This window comes from Pipra filicauda, unplaced genomic scaffold (assembly GCF_003945595.2).
Source record: "Pipra filicauda isolate LSUMZ 115617 unplaced genomic scaffold, ASM394559v2 scaffold5_size6683894_pilon, whole genome shotgun sequence".
NCBI lineage: Eukaryota > Metazoa > Chordata > Aves > Passeriformes > Pipridae > Pipra > Pipra filicauda.
In genome coordinates, this window is record NW_024104754.1 from 2,008,942 (window position 1) to 2,032,022 (window position 23,081).

A 23,081-nucleotide genomic window follows, 5' to 3' on the forward strand; every position below is an offset into this window, starting at 1 on the left:
GCTGGAGGAGGAGATTTAGGTAGTCTTGAGTCTCTGTCCTGATGTGCTGTCCAAAGAGTCTGGAAAACAGATAAATATGCCTTCCCCCCCGCCCCCCCTTCTTCTTCTTGTGGATGTGTTGTTTGGGGAATACAGACTGAATACTGGGGTCATGCTGGCCGTAGTTCTGTATCAACCTTAGCACACTTCAGCAGTGTGTTATGCACATGCTCGGTACCCGGACCGACCGGATCCTTAATGCCGCTGAGCGCCACCCAGACCGGTGTGAGTCCCCTGGGGACACGGTTTGATGTATAAAACGCCCCCACCGAGGAAGCTCTCTGCCCTTTTCCCCCGCCAGTGCGGGAAAACCCTCACCTGCGGCCGTGACCCGCCCCCGGCACGGCTTTATTTTCTGCCACGAAGGGCACAGACCCCCGATGCGGGGAGCGCGGCAGGCGCGGGCGATCCGCGAGCGGGGCGACTGCTCCGGCTGCCCTTGCCTGGGTAGGGGAGCCGAGCCCCGGCTGTGCCGTGCGGTGCCGAGCCGTGCCCGCCGCCCCCGCGGCGCGGAGCGGGCGCTCGGGGGCCGGGCAGCCCGCGGAGGGCGGGGCGGGGCGGGCCCGTGGCGGCGCGGGGCCGGCGGGGCAGGACGGGCGCGCCGAGCGCGGGGAGCGGCGGCAGGTTCCGTGCCTGGCGAGAGCAGATGGCGGCCGCGCTCCTCCTCTACCTGCCCCTCCTGCCGGCGCTGGCCGGCGCCTTCAACCTGGACACGGACAACGTGGTCAGCTGGAGCGGGGAGCCGGGCAGCCTCTTCGGCTTCTCCCTGGCCATGCACCGGCAGCTGGAGCCGCAGGAGAGACGGCTGTAAGTGCTCAGCGCCCCGCCCGGCCCCGTCCCGGGCCGCCTGCGGGGACCCTCTTCCCTTCCAGCGCCGGGAAACTTCCCCTGGCGGCGGGCCGGGGCCGCCAGCCCGCACCGGGTGCCCGGCTGGCGGCGGGAACGGGGCCGGGGGCGCGGGGCCCTCGAGGGGCCGGGGCAGCACCTGCCGCGGGCGCTGCGGCGCCGCCGGCCGGGACAGCGCGGAACGGCGGGGTCGGGCCGGGAGCGAGCGGCCCCCCCGCCCCGGGGGCCTGCGGGAGGCGGGAGAGAAAGGGGAAGCGAGCGACGGCCCCCGCTGGGAATCCTTCCCGCTGGCTGTGCCCGCGGTGCGCCGGGAGGCTGGAACCCGGCACGGGCTCCGGGGCAGCGCCGACCTGCTCCGCCGGTGCCTGCCTGCGGTCTCGGGTTTGTTCTCCCTGTGCCTACCCGGCCTCCGGTATACCGGGGGCTGCTGTTCAAGAGGGCACCTGCCCGGGAGTGCAGGTGGGAGGTGATACAAGGAAAGAAGGAAAAATAAATCGGTGTTTGTGGCATATGTATGAAAGCTAGGAACTTATTTTGGGAAATTCAGACAACAGAGTAAGTCTCCTCTGTACGTTTTCAGCATCTCTGCTGCTCTGTGTCCGTAGCTGAGCAGTGCTGGACCCCACCCTATCCAGTAGTGCTGGATAGAGTGTGTGTATAAAATATTGTTGTTAAATAAATGCCCCTTCCCCAGATATTTGGTTTCAAATCGAGGGAAGACACGCCCGTTATCATACAGAGTTAGTGAGATAAGGAAGCTGGAAAGAAATAATATTCTTCCTAAAGTTAGGAGGTAAACTTACTTAAAAATCCTGTGGGCTCATCGTGCTCACACTTACATTCTTATGTGATTTCATTAAAATTACAGTGTATGGAGGAGTATAAAGCACAAATAGCCATATTTCACCTTGTTTCAGTAGATAAAATGACCTGTAGCATTCCAAAGAAGGAAATACAAATCTGTGAGCTCCTTTTCAGAGGCCCTTATCTTAACTCTTGACAGGATTACTCCTGCATTGGTCTCATTTTAGTTCTACTAAGAAAGCAATGCCTGAAGCTTGTTAGCTTCCTTGTATATTGTCAGTACTGGTAGAATGTGTGTAGGAATATGCAGAGACAGAAAGCCAATTGCTGAGAAGTCAGTAGAAACACAAGGGCAGTCACAGTATTCAAGCTAGTCTGTACTATTTGGCTGAAATTCCTCAGAGATTATTGGCATGAAAGTTCTGTATTGTATGTATAGTAAGTGTTTCCTCAGGCAGTCCAAATCTGGGGACAGAGCAGAGCCAGATGCTATCTGCCTTGACATGACTTTCTGAATCCAGGCTTTCATGAGAAGCAAGGGTCTCTATTAGAGACAAAACCAGACTAGACAAACTACGTTTTATGATGATGTGCACTTCTGAGTATGAGGTGTCTTGGCCATTTTTCAAATCTGTGGGTTTTAGCATAAGGAATTAGAGTGCTACCCTGGGTAGCTGCTGGGTAGTACTCATGGAATGAAACCTTTTATGTCAAACAGGCATGTTGTAGTCACTTTGAGCATCATTTTTCTGTCTGTAAGACTAGTAGTGTGTGGCTGTAAGACAACAAGACATGCTATACTGTAACTTTCTTAGGGACTGAGGTGTGTTTAGCTCGTTTTGTGTGAGTTCGTCTTACGAAACAGATGGGAATTTTGATGGCAAGACTCGAAGTGAAGCCTTCCTTATTGGGCTGCGGTTTTATATCAAATAAAAACGAGCTATGTTGAACTAATATCAAAGGATTTGTGTTGTGTTTTCTATGGAAACCACGTGCGGTTTCTAGATTGACTCTTCATAGATGGAACAATGTCTGCTGTCCAGATATACTCAGGGAAAGTGGAAAGTTATGGGAATAGAGGTCATACTGAGGTTTCCTACTGAGAAGCGAGTATGTCTAATACCTGTATGCCACCCACTGTTTGTAACAGCCGGAATTTTAGTAGTTTATTATCAGGAGTGCAATACCTCTGCATTCCCAGATGCATTTTGGTCTTACCTCTGCTGCAAAAATGTCTCTTAGTTAGAAAGAAGTATTTATTTTACCCCTTCTTCTTGAATGGATGCTAACTTCAAAACTCAGCCGCAGTTTGAATGTGAGTGGTGTTAAGTAGTTGACAAAAATACACAAACCCCGTTTCATCACTGAAACTTAATTAAAAGTGACACTTGGATTCTCATCTGGCAGAGGCTCTCATTTCAAAAAAATCTGCCAGCCTAAGCACCCTTCTGCCTCTCCAGTTTTATAGAATTAGACACAGGTTGCAACAGACACCTGCAAGATCAGTCCATCTTTGGAAAAACAAGAAAAAGAGAGAAAGTGAAAGACATTAATTGTGTTCAAGAGCTAGTTTAGTCTGCGGCTTGGAGCAAGGCTTGGTAAAACAAACTAACAATATGTAATTTTACTCTTGTCTCGCTTAAGTGGTTCTTAAGTGAAATGATTCCCTCTTCCTCACACCGGATAATTCAGTGTTAAGCATTACAACAATCCTCTGTAAAGATGAGGGTGGAGAATGTCTAGGAAGTGTGACAAATAAAGGTACAGCTGAAATAGCGTTTGATTAAACATGGTATTTACTTTTGATCAACTTTTTCTTAGTCACAGGATATTGTAGATTGCATATTAGCTTTGAATGACAATCTTTTAATGCTAAAAATGCCATGTTTGCTAATGAGGAATTACTTAACTCCCAACAGTATGAGTAGATGCCTGTTCAGTTGCTTTTACTTTAGTTGTAAATGGTACTGAGTATAAGACTATGGGCTAGTAACAATATTTTGTTTTAGTTTGTGAGTATCTTCAGGTTAGAAAAGTTGGAAAGTTTGTCAGTTGGAGAGGAGAAAAAATATAACTTACAGTGATTGAAAGTGGACTGCTAATGGTGTATGGGTGTGAAAGACAGCTGAAGGCAATCTTAATGTGCATTGGGGAACGTTAATGTTGGAGGTACCAAGGGCAGCCTCCCTGGATTTCTGTGTATGGTTCTGGTTCATTGTCCAGCACAGTGAATCAGGCAGCAGAAAAGACTAATGGAGCTCTGAGAGAGCTGGGCTTATTGCCCTGTATAAAGTTGTTCTGTTTGTAATCTCTTTGTCAATATGATGAAAGGCAGGGAGCTCTGGTTCTTGCAAGGGGGTAGTGGCACAACAGCAGTGCATTTCGTCTGCAGACTGGGAGAACATTTGTAACTTGGAGAGGTCTGAGACTCAGGGACAGCATAACTATAGGAGTAACGTGGTTAAAATGTAAGTAGTCCTGTGATGGAGAATGTGAGTGCATCTAGCATCTGTAGATGGGAACTACACCAACTATATTATAAATATGTTACTATTATAATAAATGTATGATTACTAGCTACTCACTACATATGTCATGCAGGTAGTCACATATGTGTAATTTTACATGTATAGAATATATATAAAAATGGTCTTTATTTGTGTGTACTCTGTGTAAGACATCCAGCAGGTCTGTTCCAGTTCATTTGTTTGTAACTCATGATGATTTAAGCAAATTAAATTAAATTGAATTAGAACAGAACCATCAAGAATACCTAAATTTGTATATAACGTTCATGGAATCATAGAATCCTAGAATCATTTGTGTTGGAAAAGACGCTTAAGATCAAGTCCAACTGTAAACGGAACACCCTTTAGCCCTTTTTTATTTATGGTTTAGAATGATACAATCACAAAATATCCTGAGTTGCAAGGCACCCATAAGCATTTACTTGCATGTAATTCTGATGTTATTTTCAGTAGAACTGAATTCATATGAGCTTCTTGTTATTGTATAAGGCAAAAAAAGGAAGAAATTGTAGTTATCAACATTCAGGATCTTCCTATCAGCTGCAAAGCTGCGTTGTTGAAAGCTGTGGATAGGCACTTTATGTCAGGACTACACTGACCATTAGCAGCCATAAAGTCCTAAAAATTGCAGTGTCTTATTCAAATTTTTGCTTGTAACAGGTTTTGCTGATACTGCACATCTCTACTGTGAGCTGTTATATCAATACATAACACAGTTGCCTTAGGTCAGCAGGGCTGCTGACATTGCTGTACTGCTGCAGTGCATCCTCAGTGGAATTTAGCCAGTACTTCCGTGTTGTCTGAGGGCTCGGGCTCACAGACACTTTGCTCCAACAACAGAGAGCTGGATTATGCTGGTCTGCAGTGGAAGATGACAATTTCTGCTTGCGGAGGTGGTGTAGTGTAGCTCAGACTTCAGGTGGACAGAGTTAGTAACAGCACGTTTACATATTCAGGATTAAAAGCTGTAATAGCGATGGTCTTTAGTTTAATTTACTTTTAATTTAGTTTAATTGCTTCTATCAATTTAAGAGAGGATTTATACTCAATTTTATTTTTTTAGACTGCGTTCTTACCGTCTCATATTACCTGTATTTTCTTTCCTTGAGTGTGTCTCTGCTTTTTGTCTATGCAAACTATTCTTGGATAACCTGCTTAGTACACTTATTTACTTTCCTAATTTGTGATAGTACAGGAGTTTGACTGTGTTTGAGATAAGATGTCCTATGGCAAAGGTCAGGATCAAATGAAGTTGTGAAGGAGGAGGGAGGAGTAGTTTAAGAGTTTCCCTGTAGTGGTAAGGGATAGATTTCTAAAAAGATGATCCATCATACTAGTACCATGGGTGAAAGAAGTGAGAAGATAAATTTACATTGCATAAGGGGAAAGAATGTGTAGTTATTACAGGTGGAGTCAAATTGCAGAAGGCAGGCTTTTTCCCAATACTGAGTTTGAATTGTGCTGTTATGGTTATCAATATAGTAGAGACACAGCTGACAAGTTTACAGGTCAGATATAAAAAAGATTGGAAATTCTGTATAATTGTCACTGTCTGACTCGCATTTAGGGTCCTTTTGTTTAGTTGTTTTCCTCAAAGGAACAGGAAATAATTGTGTGCTTAGACCTGCAGAATTCTGGTAAAGCATGAAGGATGAAACAGAGCGTTGAGCTGATACAGACTAAGAAGTTGCACTGATGTAACCATTTTCGTCAGTTGTTGAAGAGGAGCAGACTCTGCAAGGCACTAGTGTAGTCATAGGTCATAGAGCAAAAATGTGCTTCTATCAGGCCAGTTTAGTTCAGGTGGCTCTAAAAAGGTTGTGTCAGAAAACATATGCTGTGGTACAGTCCTTTGTCATTAGCTGTGTGAGTTCATAGATTCAACTTCACTGCAGCATTAACTGGTGAGACAGACATTCATAGTGTAAAGCTAACCTTCCCACATGGTAAGTGGCAAAGCTCTTATCCCAGTCCTCCATCTCCTTCAGAAACTTGTTTTTCAAGAGGTCATATACTTTTCAGGTAATGTTTTTTCCTTTGGTCACCTGTAATTGCATAAGAATCTTGAGTAACCCTGGGGTAGCTGTGTTACTTTTTCTTAGGCTGGTGATACTAAGAATTAACAAAATTCATTGCTATGCTCGTTGGAGCTTTCCATGAGTAAGGACTGCAGCATATACCTTTGGTCAGCAGTGATGATAAATGGCCTGATGTGTAGACTCCAGCTTTGAGAAACAGCCTAGGCTGCCAGCTTCAATTACAGCTCATAAAATTATGCTCTTACTGGAAGATGCTTGTACCTGATACAACTCTTTAGTTTCATAGTTCTTTGTTTTACTGATGCTGAGCCTAATTGGTGCACCAGTGTCTAATGTGGGAGGTACCATGTCTTCGGCGTTGCTAGGGCATACCATTTACCGGGTAGAGGTGATGACAGGTTTAGAAGCATTTCGACTTATGCTTTCTTATTTTTAAACATCTCAATAGAGGGGAATGGAAGTTTGAGAAGGCACAAATTCCTCTCTTCAGGCTGAGTGATTGGAAAGAGAAGGGTGTTCTGTAAGCTGTTACTCTGTGTAAAACATAGACCTGCCAAGCCATTGCAAGAGCATTAAAATTTAAGTGATGGCTCAATTAACCAAAATTGCTTTAAGTTCCTCTGGTCCAAATCTGTTGTACTCATTGCTTTCTAAAAGGATGAAATTTATACCAGGTAGTTCTTATTAAATAATATTAAGATATAAATCAGCTCTGATGAACACAACATATGCTAGCCCATTGAGCTCTGTTGTGGCCAAAGTATGAGACACGTCTCAGAAACAGATCAAAAACTTAATCTTGCATCCTCTAAAACAAGCAAGGTTAAAATAGTGTAACTGGAACAAAATAACGTAGTGCAGTCAAGGACAGACCTTAATCTTGGGAAGGAGGAAAAAGGCTTTTCTCTTTGCTAAAGCAAATGAAAACTAATGAACTGCACAAAACATGAGTTAAGGACAAAAGGAAAGCATTCTCCTTGACAAGCTGTTGTGTTCTTGAGCAGGGTCTGTGGGTTCTGACAGCTCTGCTTAATGATGCCCGAAAGCTGGGCAGAAAAGTATTGGGGGGAGGGCTCACAGCTGGAAAGACCAGCAGCTAGTCTCTTGCTTTTCAAACTCAGCTGATGTAGACACACACAGATAGGCAAAGTAGATGTGTCTGTGTGCATGTCTAACATAAAGCCTTCCATGCTTTGTGATATATTCTATTGTGGAAAGGAGCTTTAGTTCTTACAGTGTTTGCTCTAAATCTTTGGGGGTAGAATGCATCCTGTATCCTCTTAGTCTGAGATATAGTTCAGTTTGAGAACTGTAGTTATCAGTTGAATGGGCTAAAATGTGTTTGAAGAGCATAACACTTAACCACATAAAACCTGAGGTAGGAGTGAGCTGGGGAAGCATTTTCTCTGCAGTTCTCTTTACACAGTGAGAGGTGGGGTGCTGGAGTGCTGACTGTGCTGCATGCATGTTCTGCCATGTCTCTCAGCTGTGTGGGCTGGAGCTGAGTGAGAAATGAAGGCTCCCTATGGTGTGGGCATCCTGAAAGCTTCAGCTGGCAGGCAGCTTCTTGAAGCTCATTGCTATCCCAGTCTTGTGGACTGACTGGCACAAGAAAATTTATGGTGCTCTTTAAACTTAAAATGTGACCCCATCAGCTACGTAAGGCTAGAAAGCAAGGCAGACAGAGAGAATGTTGATCAAGATACAGGGATGTTGAATGAACCATTCAGGTATCTGCAAGTACATAACATGTACAGCACAAGGCCTGCTTTCTGTGTTCCGCTCGGTTCCAAAGCAGCAGGATTTGGAACAGACATGCCAGGAGTCCTTCTGCAACAGGGGCATTAAAGGGAACACTGTATCATTACATTATCTGTGAGCTAGAATAATAAAATTTAGCATTTTTATTCAAGGATGTAGTTTTCTTTTGATTTCTGTTTACATTTTCCAAATTTTTTGAGGCCTTGAAAGCAGCAAAGAGCTTTCAAAAGGTGTGTGCAGTGATGAGAGGTACTGGTAGTATTGGGCCCAGAATCGCTGCTGGGTTTGAGTTATTGGAAGAGATGCTACAATTTCTGTATTGATTTCGCTCTTGTGCTGTCTACTTTGATGGTGAATAAGACTCTTTAGCTTGCATGTGCTTAAAGAATAAACCACAAGGCAATCCTACCATCAGGTATGGATCTGCCTTCATCCAGACGTGACGTTTCATGCACTGCATCATCTACTGTTAAAAATACTATTCACCTGTGTAGAGAGTCCTAATTAATCCCTTCTTTTGTTATAATCTAGTAATTACTTGTACCAAGTCAGGAAATAATAAATAGTCTGAATTGTATCTTCAGAAATACTGGATATCCTGCTCAGTCTGCACCTGGACTATTTGATGGGTCTGACCTGTAGCTGTACAATATAAATGTAAATTTCTGTAGCATGTGGTGTTATTATTTAATTAAACATTTTTATTGATGTTTCTGAGAAGTTTATTTACTATTGACTGCCCTTTAATAAATATTCTGCAGTTGTATAGGCTTTTTCATACAAAAATCTCAATGTAATTTATATCAATGTTATTCTTTATAAAATAGGAATGAAGAGGAGAACAAAATCACTGTTATGATGCTTGCTAAGATGAGTGCAGTTGTCTGTAGTATATGTTACTAGTGTTAATTTGTGAACAAGAAAGAAAAACGTATGCAGAAGTGGGACAGGTAGGTTGGCTTCTCATAAATGTTTTTTCTTAAGGTCTAACAAGCAGAGAATAATGGTTTACTGATCTGACTTGTTCCTGTCTGGTGTCTCCACCAAATAAACCAGAATGTTTTCCAAATTGCATATTGGGTTACCTGGCATGTTACAGTGGTAAATAGCTCACCAGTCAGCGTGGGCCATTCTGTTCTCCTCTGTTAAACTCGACTTGTATGTGCCAGAGCAGCTGTCAGTTTTGTAAGGAATGCAGTCTGGTAAATTCTCATAAGAGATACCTCATCCATTTCAAAAGAACTGCTGTTTAAAATCAACTATTTTTTAAATGTTTCAGAACCAACCTGGGTCTAGATGAATCATTCTAGCCATAACTGTAAAAATTCCACATTTTGAGGACATATTCTGTGGAAGGGACAAGATTCAGATTAGGCTATTGAGCAAAATGACCGTTTAAAAAAACAAGTAAGTAAAGATCCATATTATTGAATGAGCAGATGGTGGTCTGTGCTGTGAAACATTAGCTGGAAAATTAACATCTTAAAGTGATATTTAGGAAGGGTAGGTACAGTAAGAGGCACAGGAATATTTGAAGAAAGAACTATACAGAATGGTCTGGAAAACATTGAAAAATTCATTAATTAGCATTGAATGTTTTTTGATTGTGATATACATAAGCAGGTTGCTGCTTTGAAGGTAATGGGAGAAGAATATGGCTTATGAAAGCAAACAAACATGGAAAAAAGTTTTACTTCCATTTTTAAGGGAATTAGTCTATATGTGAAAAATAAATGGTTAATAAAGCTCCTTTTGCAATTTTAGCATAAAATGTATTGTATTCGTGGTAAAATGCACTTCTCTTGGATTTAAGGTATCGTGAGTGTCACATTTTCTAACATTATTTTGAGAATTCCATGGCAGTTACTTTGGAAAAGAGCATTGCAGTTATGATGGTTTAGTTTAAAGAGCAGGCCAGATATATTCTGCTGTGAAGTACCTGAGATAGATTTTTGTATCAAAAAATGACCGTAAAAGGCAAAAAGGTACTAGTTCTTGCATTGTGATTTTTGGAGCATTTACTAGTATGCATTGACCATTTTTGGCTCTGTTGGAGCTTTGGCTGGTTTTTTTGTTTCCTCTTACAGAACTGCATCTAAAAATATGTCATTTCCTGTCGTGTCATGTTTAGGCTGTGTTTGGAAGGGAGAAGGTCTGCAGAATCAAGAACAAAAGAAAGAGGGGCTCACAGGATGCACCCTGTCAAGATGCCATCTACAACATAAAAATGTACTCTAGTCCCTCCAGTGTAACATGGACACATCCTGCCCTGGATTTCACTGTCAGCTAGCAGGCTTCTAGGTTACTTTTCAGCTGTATTCTCTGCATTTGTGTTCTACTTCCAAGGAGTTTGGAGATCTTTTAAGAAATAAGGAACAGTAGATATGAACAATCAGCATTGTTGTTGAGTTTACTGGTAGCTAGTGCCCATAGGAATGGAAGAATTTCTTAAGAGAGACTGAATGTCACTTCAGTTTTAGTGAAGATGACATTTTTTGAAATGGAACTGTATGTCCTTAGCCTCTGCTTGTTTCACTTGGCATTGTCACCTTCCTCAAAAGCAAGTTTATGAAATAGATCCTTAAAAAACAAAGGAAAAGAAGATTGCAGATATGCTGGGAATGACTCCCCCATGTAATGCCTGAAGTTGTTTGATCAGCAGCACATGCGTGGGTCAAAGGTCTTCATGTTTGTCCTGGAAATGGTCAAAAGTGACAACCAGCTGCTGCTGATAGCAAGGACGCTATCATCATGTGTAGCTGAATTTTCTGTGTCCTTTTCTTATTGCTCTTCTCACAGTACTCTGCTAAGGGAATTACGAAGATTGGTTACCTGCGTAGTGGTGTTAAATCTCCTGGCTCTTAGTGACGTATAGCAGAGTGTGTGAAAACATATCATGGCTCATATTGAATTACCTGTGATTGTTAATGTGAAAATGACATTATTTTCTTGGCCAAAGACGCTAAAATTAGTTTGATATATTTTTTTCTTACATAGCCAACTCCTGTAGCTGCTACTACAAATACGGAATAATTATGAGAGTCCCTGTAATCTTTTCATCCACTCAATTTATTTTTCTGCTGTAATAATGGTAATTATGTAGTGTGGTCCGAGAATATTGCTGAAGACGTTTGTTCTCTCTTTCCAGCTAAGCTGTGTTCCTGCCTATAGTGGGAATACTTGTTGTCAGATCAGATCCAGTCCTGGTAATAGCTGTAATACTGTTTGCACAACTTGCAGCCTACAGGAACATAGGGTGTTAAAAATACCTGAAAACAACTGTTTAATTCCAAATTCTGCTCAAGTAAGAATGTGGGGAGTGGTGAAAGAAAAAGTGTATGTGTGAGGGGGGGCATATAAAAATTAAGTATGTGTGCATGTGGAGGAGAAGCAGTGTGCAGAGGAAGAGAATGCAGTGGGTTTCTTGGCATAGTCTCAAACAAGTTATTTTGCAAACAGAAAAATCTTGTTCTTAGGTTTTTAAAGCTGGTTGAAATTCTTGGCGTTTGTACATTCCTGTTCATAGTAAAATGTAACAGTTTCTTCTTCCACAAATGTGTATATTGAGAAGTTTCTTGTGAATATATGATTTAATTCTGATCTGTTTGATCAGTGCTTTAGTATCTGTGTGGAACATAAAACAAGGGCTTTTTAAGCATCCCAACTGTATAGGCATTTGTATGACCTGTTTCTCCTCCAAAAATACCTTATTGGAGTGACGTTCTTCCAAGTAAATAGAATGCCAGTGTTTTCAGTTAATTTGAAGGTGTGTGGGGACTATGTGTTATATACCCAGTGACACATCTGCTTTTCTCATTAAGTTCATGGCTTGGAAGAAACGTCTTATTCAAACTGTGGATTCTGTTATAGACATTTAAGCTAGGGCTATGATGATCTTAAGACTGAAAGAATAATTTGAACTGTGCTTTAGTGTGCAAGTGACACTTGGCTGTCGAAATGAGTGTTTGATGGCTGTTTGTGTACTTGTTCTCTATAAAATATTTATTAGGGATGATGTATCAGGAAGGTACATGCTTCTTCTACACATGTGGAGTTCTTTAGCCTGGTCCCACATGGACTCTGTAGTCCATGGCCTTATGGTGGCAGCTGGGCTGGTACAGCTTAGCTCAAGAGTGCCAGTATTGGTCTGGTGTGGGAGAGCTTCCCCTTGGGGTGCTGGTTGGTATGTTTTAATTAAATGTGATGAACTTCTGTTCAGACCATGAATCTGTCAGAGTCACATATAACTATTTCTGTGGTTATGTATCTAGTGCAGAAGGTTTCTACCTGTCTTGGTTTTCTCCCTATGATTTGGAGGGAGATAGTGGTAAGTCTGGAAAAGGAGGAGCAGGAGGAATCTCATAATTGGATGTACGAGTGAAGGAACTATGGCTTGGGTTAGCTGAGGAGCAATTGCTCTTCGTATACTGCAGGGCTGTGGGATTAGTTGCTGTAGCACGTTATATTGCCCATTGATTCTACAGTGAAGTGTCTGACCCTCTTGCTGTACTTCTTTCACGCCCTTTAATGGTTTTATTATGGTCGTAAATGAAACTGATGTACTTCATTCACTGAAGGAAATAGGGGAATGACATTTCAACCCAAATATTTGTTTTGTGCTGTTATAGAACTGCAGTTTTTAAAAAAATGTCTTTTAGCATGTTGATGAACAGTATAAGCCTGTTAAGGTTGTTACCCCTCTAACAAGTAGTGCATTCAAATGTCCCTGGGCACACTGCACTTTCAGATTTTATTTTTTTTTTTTAAGGCAAGGTCTGAGAAACTGTTTCCATATTTTGATTATTTCCATGTTTATTTTCTAAAACATATAGCTAATAGATGACGTGATACTTCTTTAATTTTTCAGATGGAGATGCTATATGTTGACTGGCTGCTTCATGTAGTGGCTGCTTCATTAGAGCCCGTTTTGTCTCGGGAGCTGGGGCAGCACTGGACGAGGCGATGCACTAGGGCCCTGGTGTGTGGGCGCAGCTGGCAGGAGAGCAAGATTGTGGTGTGGGGGCACCAGGGACGGACAGTTCACTCGCTCTGTGCTTGCAGATAGCTGGGGACCGCTGGGTCACCCCTGCTTTACTGCAGCTGTCCTTGCTTGCTTGTCTTGCTGCTGTCGGAACCTGCCCCTTAGTGCACCGTCGCTGGGTTGTGCCCGAATGGCTGTGGTGGGACCACGGTTCAGTCAGTCTACTGCAGACAAGGTGGCTGCGGGCAGGGGCTGGGCTGGAAGTGCCAGCACCTCGCCTTCCAAGTTGGTTTCTTGAAATTGTACACTTGTCACTTCTTGAGTTAAACTGCACGTTATTGTAAGAGGATTTCATGCAGTGCCACACACACTGCCAAGTTAGAAAATCTGAGTGAAAATACCTTTAACATTATTTCTTCCATAAATTTGTTGTAGATTAATTATAAAAATGTCTGTTTTACAGTACCATTTTGCACTCAGGTCTGTTCCTGGCATGGGTATTGTTCTTTCTGTTAAATCAGAATGACTGTATAGCTTGTGAAGGAGAAATTAAACCTGTAAGTTATATACAGGTTTCGCTTGCTATTTCACAATAGCAGTTTGACAAAACTGTGAGGTACCTCCTGATTAAAGCCAGAGAATGGTGTCTGAAATGGAAAACTGGATTTTGAAACTCAACTTTGGAGCAGACGGTACCATTTCTTCTAAGAAATATGTCTTGTACCAATGGAAAGGAGATCTGCAAAACTCTGTTTCAAATCCATGCAGGCTGGCTCTGGACTGTGAAGGGAAAGGGTTTATTTTTCCACGTGACTTTCAAAAAGTCAAGGGGCCTTTCCAAAACAACAGGTATCTTTTTGCTTTGTAGTATCTTGCCGTAGTCCTTATGCTGCTTTTGGCTTCTTTTTTCCAGCCTCTATCATAATCTGTTTCCTGAAAAAGGCTGAAGGAGTAAAATGAAAATCACAGTCCTTCAAGTGCCAAGCCTCCAGGCAACAGAAATTAATGGTGTACTTGGCCATGGCTTTGCACTGGTAGTTCTAAAATGCAGCTGTGGAGTAGCAGATTAGGAGAATTTTCAGTCACTTAAAATAGCTGTTAATAACATACTGGCCATGATGGATGTCTCTGTAAAAAGCATCATGAGTAAGTTCTCTGCTGGCACGGTTACTGGTTGTGTTTCGCTGGGAGAGGGTTGTTTTTTGGAGGAGTCCAGTCTCATGGTTCAGCTCTGGTTCCCATTAGCAACCCAAGTATATGAAGGGACAATCTCTGTGCTAATTAGTCTGTGGTGCTCCTGTCTTGTGACTTGTTTCTGTTGTGGGAAGCCAAATCCAGGCACAAAGCAGAGGTGGTACCACCAGTATTCAAATACGATATCTGTCACATTGACTAACTTGAGTGATGTTGACACACTGTGTTGGTTAGACGTTCCCATCTTCAGTGTTTGTCAGTTCTAAAAGCAGCTGAGAACAAACCAGTGCAGAGGACTGAAAATACAGCTCTTGTGGAGGGCTGTAGATGTCCACATTGTGGACATCATCAGAGGTCTCTACCTGGAGGTTGTAAACATTTGATAGATGACTAGTGACTGTGAGTGATGATTTGGTAGTAAATTTTAATCTGAGTTAGAGCTAGTTACTCTATTTTCATTTTGTTCAATCTAGTGAAGCTCCTTGCAAGAAGATACTGGGACTAGGAGAGAAAAAGGATGCAGGAGTCTCTGTCTAGTCAGGGTTGGAGACGTTTCATAGCATTTAGCTTCACACTTTCCAAATTTGCCCCTCTTGTGTGTTATGGAGTCTTTCTGAAAACATAATGAAATGCAAAGTCTGCAGCGGTAGCATTGTTATCTGAGAACAGCAGTAATAAATTGGACATTTGTGCTCAATGAAGGCTACAAAATTGGAAATTACTTACACCACTGACTATCTTATTTCCCCTGTATGTGGAAATGGTTAATGGTTTGTTACCCAGGAAACACTTCTATGATTTCTACTCCAGTCTGTTAGAGCTGAAACTACTGATGCGTTGCTTTTACTTTTAAAGAAAGACTGGCAAAGATGTGGTGCCTTGTTTAGGTAGAAGATACCATGGAAAAGGAAAGAATTTAAGGAATGAAGAAAACTTTGGGAGATAGAGTATCTGAACTTGGTACAGACTGTGGTATTTTTTATATTTGTTTAAATCAAAAGGTAAATTACTCACTGGAACCTCTTAATTTGATGAACAGGATTTGCTTTAAAAAAATGTTGAAGATCTTCTCCCTCCTTTGGCTTGATTTCTTTTGAGTAAGTGTTTATTCCAAAATAGAACTGTAATGAATCTCTGATAATTTTCCTTCTCTGAAGTATGTTGTATAAATTTTATGTTGTCCTTGGATAGTTCCAGGCTATAAGTGAGGAAAAGATTTTCACTGTGGAGTGAGGGAATAATTCCAGGAGCTTGGAGAGATGGTTTTCTCATCTTAACTTAAACTTTCCTTTTGGAAGTGACCAAGATAGTTTCATGAGGAATACTGGAGGGAGTTCAGATAACTGTGAGCAGATACTACTCCCAGTTCTCACTGTTGTTTTCATTAGCTGAGAAGGAGCCACAGCCACCTCTAAATGTCTCAAAAATTACCAATGAAAGCAGGGAGGGTTTTAAAATCTGCACCCTACTGCTTAATATTTTGTAATGTCTGTTAAAATGGAAAGTTGGTTCTGGTGTATTTTGCTTTGGATCTCAACAACTCTTTTGGGCTATTTTTGAATAAATGAAGTTACACCCTTTCTTCTTGATGTTCCCCTGACTTTTCTTGTCAAATACCAGTTGTTGAAAGCATAATATAGTGAAGAAAATGCAAAGCTTAGTATGCCAGAGGGCCTGTAGGCCCAAGTGCGGAAATCAGATGGAGGTCTTGTGGTTTGTGTTGCCGTGGCATCGAGGGCGAGAACTTGGAGTGAGGTGTAGGCCACGTGGTCTCATTCTTCTACCTGATACCCAAAAATGTTTTGTACAAAGGAAGTACACTTCCTACCAAGAAACATTCTATAAATGTGCCCACGAAGAACGTTAAGATTTGACCACAGTCCCACCAGCAGCATTTTGCACAATTATGGCTATAAAGTGTAAAAGTACCTCAATTTTGCATCTAATCAGGGGATGATAATTTGATTCAAAATTGCAGGGACAGATCGATGGGTTTGTCCTCCTCACCCTCCCCAGAAGGGGGATGCCTTTTGGTAAGTCTCATGTCCTCAGCTGGGCTGAGTGTTGACCTGGGATGTTAAGCTTGTGATTGCAATTGTATTGTTAGTGCTATATATAACTGCTCTACAGTTAATGCATTATCACCAGCAGTCCAAAAGAACCTTATATGTTGCGTTCAATAGATTCTGCTATTCATGAATCCGACAGACTCTGGTGGATGTGACGAGCCCTGGAGTTCACAGACTGTTCGTGCATCTGGCCTCAGAGCTATAGTTATGTGTTTGCAACACCAGTCAACAGCAGATGGCAAACTGAGTCCTGGTGCCTACCTGAATGTGGGCAATGAGTTCCCGCTTCGTTCTGCTTCTTGGAGATGTGTTTATGGAGACAGGTTTATGAAGCATGTTTGCTACGTACAGTTATCTAAAGGTCTGCTCCAGATCTAGATAAAAGTCAGTAAGATGTCTTGATGCCTTTTCTAAGGCTTGAGTAGTGCTTGGCATAACTGGCAAAATGGAGTTTTTCTTGCCTCAGCTGTTTTGTTCAGGTAGGGTGGGTGGGTGTAGGGTGGGTGTAGCTGTGCTGTGGTGTTACACAGAGGGGTGTGGTGCTATGCTGGTCCCTCTTGAGAGGGGGGCTTGTGCCTGTCCCTGTTGCATTCTGACTGCACCTTGCACATGCAGGTACCGCTGGTCAGATGATGCAGTCAGATCCACCTGAGCCAAAGTTGTGCCTCAGTGAGGTCAGTTAAACGGACATCCTGGAGCTCTCATTTTACGGGATTATCTCATATTTGGCCCTGAATCTGGGATTGTAAGGAAGTAAATCTGTTCCTGTAAGCCAGCAGATGCTCATAATTGGCAGTGGGACTTCAGTCATTATCACGTATTTCCAAGAAGTAATTAAGAGAAAGCAGTAATAAATCTAATTCTAACAGAGAGCAACTGGACTGATTAATTTGGTTAAAAATTAAAATTTTAGTTTGAAATTGGAAGGTACTTGTTTTAATTATAATTAGAGCTAAAGAACATTGTAGTTTTATGCTGGAGTATGAGAGAATTCTGATTTTTTTTTCCAACACTGTCACTCTATAGACACTTCTTTTAAATTAACTTCTATTAATAGTTCATTATGTTGCATTTCTGTAGATTAATGCCTGTGCAGTCTGATTGGTTCAGGGAAAACCCAATCACTTTATAGTATATATTTAAGCAAGAGGAATGGGGAAGATCAGGATCCAAGTTGTTTGAAGCATTTGTTCCTCTAATTTATATGAGGAATAGTAATACTTCTTTTGTCTGACTTTTAGCTCATATGGTAAACATTAGATACTAAGTCATCATAACTCAAATATTAAAAAGCTAAGGCTCTGACAGGAACTGATACTCAGACATGTTTATGTTCAGTATACTGTATAGCTGAGCTTATGTTCTCTGTATAGTAATAAGGCAAACCTGCTATGGGATAGAAAAATCAGTAAAATTGTCTGCACGTTGGAGCCTTTTGTTTCTGACTCTGCGGTCTTGACATTGGGGTTGTTATTTAGGTATCTAAACATGGGTTCTGGAGCCTGATTTTGGGCATTTCAGACCTGAATTGAAAGTAGTGATGGTAGCCCTTGTACACGGACCTTCAGGAAGAAGTCCCAGTGAATAAAATGAACTGTACTGTGATCATGGGTGGGGAGAAATTATGAACGCATTTTTGTGACCCTTTGTTTGCAGAAGAAGTTCTTAGGTTTTAATGTCGGTGTTTCATCTACCAGTGTAAGGAGATAGTGATAGCTAGGAGAGCACCTCCTCACCCCACCCCTTACCTGTTTCCTTTTGCAGAAGGAGCTTCTGCTTGCCACTGAGAAAGCTAAAATGAAACATGCATGGCTGCAGAAAACCTAACCTGTTTTTAGCATAATGAGCTCAAACTTCATTAAAATTCTTCTATTAAAACACAGCTGAGTAAGTAGCCATACAGTAATGACTGGAATGTGTCCTTAGTCCGGATTGACTCTGTTGAGCACGTAGCACGGCTCAGAATACAAGCTGATTCATTTGGACTGCTGCAGTCATGCTGAAATTCATACTGATGCATGGTACACGTCATACTTCTTGAATTTTAAATTAAGTAATTTGGCTTCTATGATAGAATTTTGATTTTTCAAATGTATCTCTTAAACAGTAGACAAGCTGAATCGCAGCTCTGCTGATCCCAAGTCACAATGTGCTTGCGGGGGATTTTTGTTTTGCTTTATTTATTCAGCCAAAGATTAGATGCATGTGACTTTCTTACTTACGTTCCTAATAATGTGATAATCCTCATAATGTTTATAATCCTCGTGATCTTCTGTAACCTGTCTTGCAGAACCTAGGAGCATAGGTTTAGTCTTCTCTGCTGTGGTGTGTGGGACAGAAAAATAGTAGAGAAGTACAAAGGAGTTATGCCTCTTTTTAATGGGTCTTACACTTGAACTGATCTAATCCTTTGCAAGCGCCTGCTCGTAGTGTGTGCTACTGTTGAACTGTGTTGTAAGGACTTACAGTGACAGATTCAAGATTTTTGTATTTGATAAACCTTGAAGACTAGTGACAGGATTCCTGACAAAAGTTCTTTGAAGTCTGGGGAGTTTTAAATAAGTCTGCTTTGAATTACTTTGTTTATACAATGGAAAATAACTTATGCAAGATTAGGGAAAAATAACTTACACAAGATTTTTATGGGGGGATATGGGCATCGGAAAGGATCTCAGGTTGCCTGTTTCCTTTGAGATCATGTTGGATTGATGCCTTTTTTTTTTTTTGCCCCCCCCCCCCTTTTTTTTTTATTTGTTTTTTTGTTTAATGAAGGCTGAACAATCTGCTGATCTCAGGAGGTGTCTGAGATGCCATAGGATGTTTGGGGCATCTTATCACAGAATATGCTGAGTTGGAAGGGACCGATAAGGATCATCAAGTCCAACACTTAGCTGTGCACAGGACCATCCCCCAAGAGTCACGCCACGTGCCTGAAAGTATGATCTAAATGTTTCTTGGACTCTGTGTTGGTGCTTTGACCACTGCCCTGAGGAGTCTGTTCCAGTGCCCACCACCCTTGGGGTGAAGAGCCTTTTCCTAATATCCAGCCTAAATCTAAACCTGGCACAACTTCAGGCCATGCCTTTGAGTTCTGTCACTGGTCACCATAGGGAAGAGATCAGTGTCTACCCCTCCTCTTCCCCTCACAAGGAAGTTGTAACTGCAATGAGGTCTCCCCTCGGTCTCCTCCACACTGAACAGACCAAGTGCCCTCAGCCACTCCTCACATGGCTACCGTGTCCTGGGTCTTACACTTGAACTGATCGAATCCTTTGCACAACTTTCCAGCATCTCATTCCCCAGTCTGTATGGACATTCAGGGTTGCCCCATCCCAGGTGCAGAATCCAGCACTTTCCCTTGTTGAGCTTCATATGGTTGGTGAATGCCCAGCCCTCTCATTTGTCCAGGTCTCTCTGCAGGGCCTCTCTGCCTTTGAGGGAGTCAGCAGCTCCTCCCAGTTTTGTATCATCTGCAAACTTGCTTAGTATTCCTTCCAGTCCTGTCTCCAAGTCCTTTATGAAGATGTTGAAGAGCACAGGGCCCAAGATGGAGCCCTGTGGCACCCCAGTAGTGACAGGTGTCCAGTCTGATGTTACCCCATTCACTATTACCCTCTGTGCTCGACCCGTGAGCCAGTTGCTCACCCATCACATGATGTGTTTATCCACCTGTGTGCTGGACAGTTTGTCCAGAAGGACACTGTGAGAGACAGTATCCAAAGCTTTACTGAAATCCAAAAAGATGACATCAGCTGGCTTCTCTGGATCAGCTAGGTGGGTTACCCTGTCATAAAAGGAAATCAGATTTGATAAGCAGGACTTTGCTGTCATGAAGCCGTGCTGGCTGTGACCAATGACTGCGTTGTCTTTCATGTTTTTTTTCAATACCTCCCAGAATAATCTTCTCCATAACTTTACCAGGCACTGAGGTGACACTGACAGGCCTGTAGTTTCCAGGGATCTCCTTCTTGCCCTCCTTGAAAATCGAGACAACATTCACCAGCTTCCAGTCAGCTGGGACCCATCCAGATTCCCAAGGCCACTCAAAAATCGTCAAGAGGGGCTTTGAGATGACATCAGTAGCTCTTTGAGGATTCTGGGATGAATCCCGTCAGGCCCCATAGATTTGTAGGGATCCAGCTGGAGCAGCAGATCCTGCACAATTTCAGAGTCGGCTGGGAGCTGATGATTCTCTCAGTCATGGTCCTCCAGCTCAGGGCACTGAGACCCCCTTGGTCCATCATCCATGTTGAAGACAGAGGCAAAGAAAACATTAAACACCTCTGCCTTGTCTCTGTCCCTGTTTGGGAGGTGAGCATCCTCATACTGTAACAGACTAATGATATTTCTACACTGCCTATTGCCATTAATATATTTGAAAAAACTCTTTTTACCGTCCCCAACATTTCTGGCAGCTGCAACTCCAGCTGAGCTTTGGCCGCATGAATTTTCTCTCTACAGTGGCAAGCAGAATCTCTATTCTTCCCATGTCACTTGACCTTGCTTCCACTGAGCATACATTTCCCTTTTATGCCTTATTTCCAAGAAGAGATGCCTACTCAGCCAGGCCAGCCTTCTGCCTGACCTGCTTGATTTCCAGCATTTGGGAATTGCTGCTCCTGTGCCCTTAGGAGGTGATGTTTGAAAAGCGACCAGCACTGATGGACCCCAGCACCTGCAAAAACATTTTCCCAGGAGACCTTACTTACTAATTTTATGAGCAGCCTGAAATCTGCTGTGATCATGTTCAGAGTTGAGGTTTTACTGGCACTTTTCCTCCTGTGTCAACAGAGATTTGAAATTCAGTCACCCTGTGGTCTCTGTTGATGTCAGGTGGCACATCTTTCCACTTTGTATTCTGTTGGCTGTGCTGTTTATTCCCTCTTGTCTCAGTAGACCTTCCCTCTGACCAAATCGTCATCAAGATCACAGTCACATCACAGTGTGTTGTAAAAGGTATCATTTAGCTGGGGAGAGGATATAGTCTCACTATCCCACAGAAAGGAACAGGGTCATAATTTTCTTGATCTAGCACCACCACTGTCAGTAGTATGCAGACAGAACAATTAAACCAAATCAAGTATTTAAATTCAAGAAGCTTTTAGTTGTGTTCACAATGTTGATCAAATTTGATCAAATTTTTGTAAGTGAAGTTCAGTACATCTTATTTACCCCCCCCCGACTTTGAGTGAAAAAGTAGAAGTAATGAAAATTCTGTAAGTTAGGAAATCAGTGCCTCTACTTTCTTAAAAGTTATGGTGGTTAGTGTTAAAAAGAATAATTTCATCTGTCTTTCCCAGGGCAATAACAGAACTGAGGAGAAAATGTATTTATTCCCACTTAGTAATAGCTCAGAAACAGATGCTTTGCAAAAAGAATTACTCCAAGAGATGACAGTTAAATGCACTGTTGCCAAAACGGGAAAATGAAGTTATTAATGGCCTTTCTAAAAGCAGGGTTGTTTAGATTGCAAACTCTTGTGATGACTGCTACATTTCTGAAAAAATGCTTGAAAAAGTTGGCAGACGTATCTAGGGGGAAAAGCAGGAAACACTTTAAACCAAAACCCACCTACACTGTGTGCCCTGCTTTTATATGTGTATGGATCAAAAGCAAATATTTTACCTGAAAGTTTCAGCATTCAGGGGTTTACCTTCTTGAGGAGGACAAATTACGGATTGTGGGAGAATTTATTTCTGTAAAAGTGATGAAAATTTGGTTGTTTCACAAACATTTTACAGATATAATTTTGTGTTTTAAAACATCAGTTTCAGGTTTACTTTAGGGACATTAAATAAATATTTTCCTAATAACAAAAATTATGTATTGAATGTAATTGATCTCCATGCAGCGCTACAGACTAGGGGCAGAGTGACTGGAGAGCAGCCAGACAGAGAGGGACCTGGGAGTTTGGATTGACAGGAAGCTGAACATGAGCCAGCAGTGTGCCCAGGTGGCCAGGAAGGCCAATGGCATCCTGGCCTGGATCAGGAACAGGCCAGCAGGACCAGGAAAGTGATTTTTGCCCTGTACTCAGCACTGGTGAGGCCACACCTGGAGTGCTGTGTCCAGTTCTGGGCCCCTCAGTTCAGGAAGGACATTGAGGTGCTGGAGCAGGTCCAGAGAAGAGCAATGAGGCTGGTGAAGGGACTTGAGCACAAGTCCTGTGAGGAGAGGCTGAGGGAGCTGGGGTTGTTCAGCCTGGAGGAGGCTCAGGGGAGACCTCATCACTCCCTACAACTCCCTGAAAGGAGGTTGTAGCCGGATGGGTGTCAGTCTCTTCTCCCAGACAACTATCAGTAAGACAAGAGGGCATGGTCTTCAGCTTTGCCAGGGGAGGTTTAGGTTAGATATTAGGAAGAAATTCTTTACAGAAAGGGTAATCAGGCATTGGAAATGCCAGCTTTGCCCTCCTGGACACTAATGTCAGGGATATCTTCTCAAATGTTTTTTGTACGAGGGTCAGGAAGCACATAGTCTGGTTCAGCATCCATCCATCCATCCATCCATCGCACCGGCAGTGTTGCACCATCCACATACCATTATCTTGTCCTTGGTCTTTCAGCTGAGCATGATGTTTCTTCCACAAACTATTGCATACCGGTTGCTGAAGCTAACTAGCTGCCTGAGAGGCAGCTGTGCTTTCTCTGTGTGTGACATTTCAAAGAAGAAGACAATATAAGAATTTTTTTGACACCCCTTATTTTGCAAGTATATATGTCTACTGGTGGTTTTGTGATAATACTCATGGTGTACAGTTGATACAGAAAAAAATTCGCTTTACTCAGTTTTTAAAATAAGAACTTTTCACATTTGTTTA

General features: G+C 42.4%; 1 protein-coding gene across 4 annotated transcripts in view; it reads left to right on the forward strand.

Moving 5' to 3' along the window:
• The first annotated feature begins 639 nt into the window (after nt 1-639).
• Nucleotides 640-23,081, forward strand: part of ITGA6 (integrin subunit alpha 6) — a 47,981-nt gene continuing 25,539 nt past the window's right edge. For 2 of the 4 annotated variants that reach the window (XM_027733615.2, XM_027733613.2), the window contains exon 1: nt 640-846. In XM_027733615.2, coding sequence (XP_027589416.1) covers nt 686-846 — 161 coding nt within the window. In that variant the 5' untranslated portion in view covers nt 640-685. The remainder of the gene's footprint in view (nt 847-23,081) is intronic. The other 2 variants (XM_039387992.1, XM_039387991.1) reach the window with 1 other exon arrangement.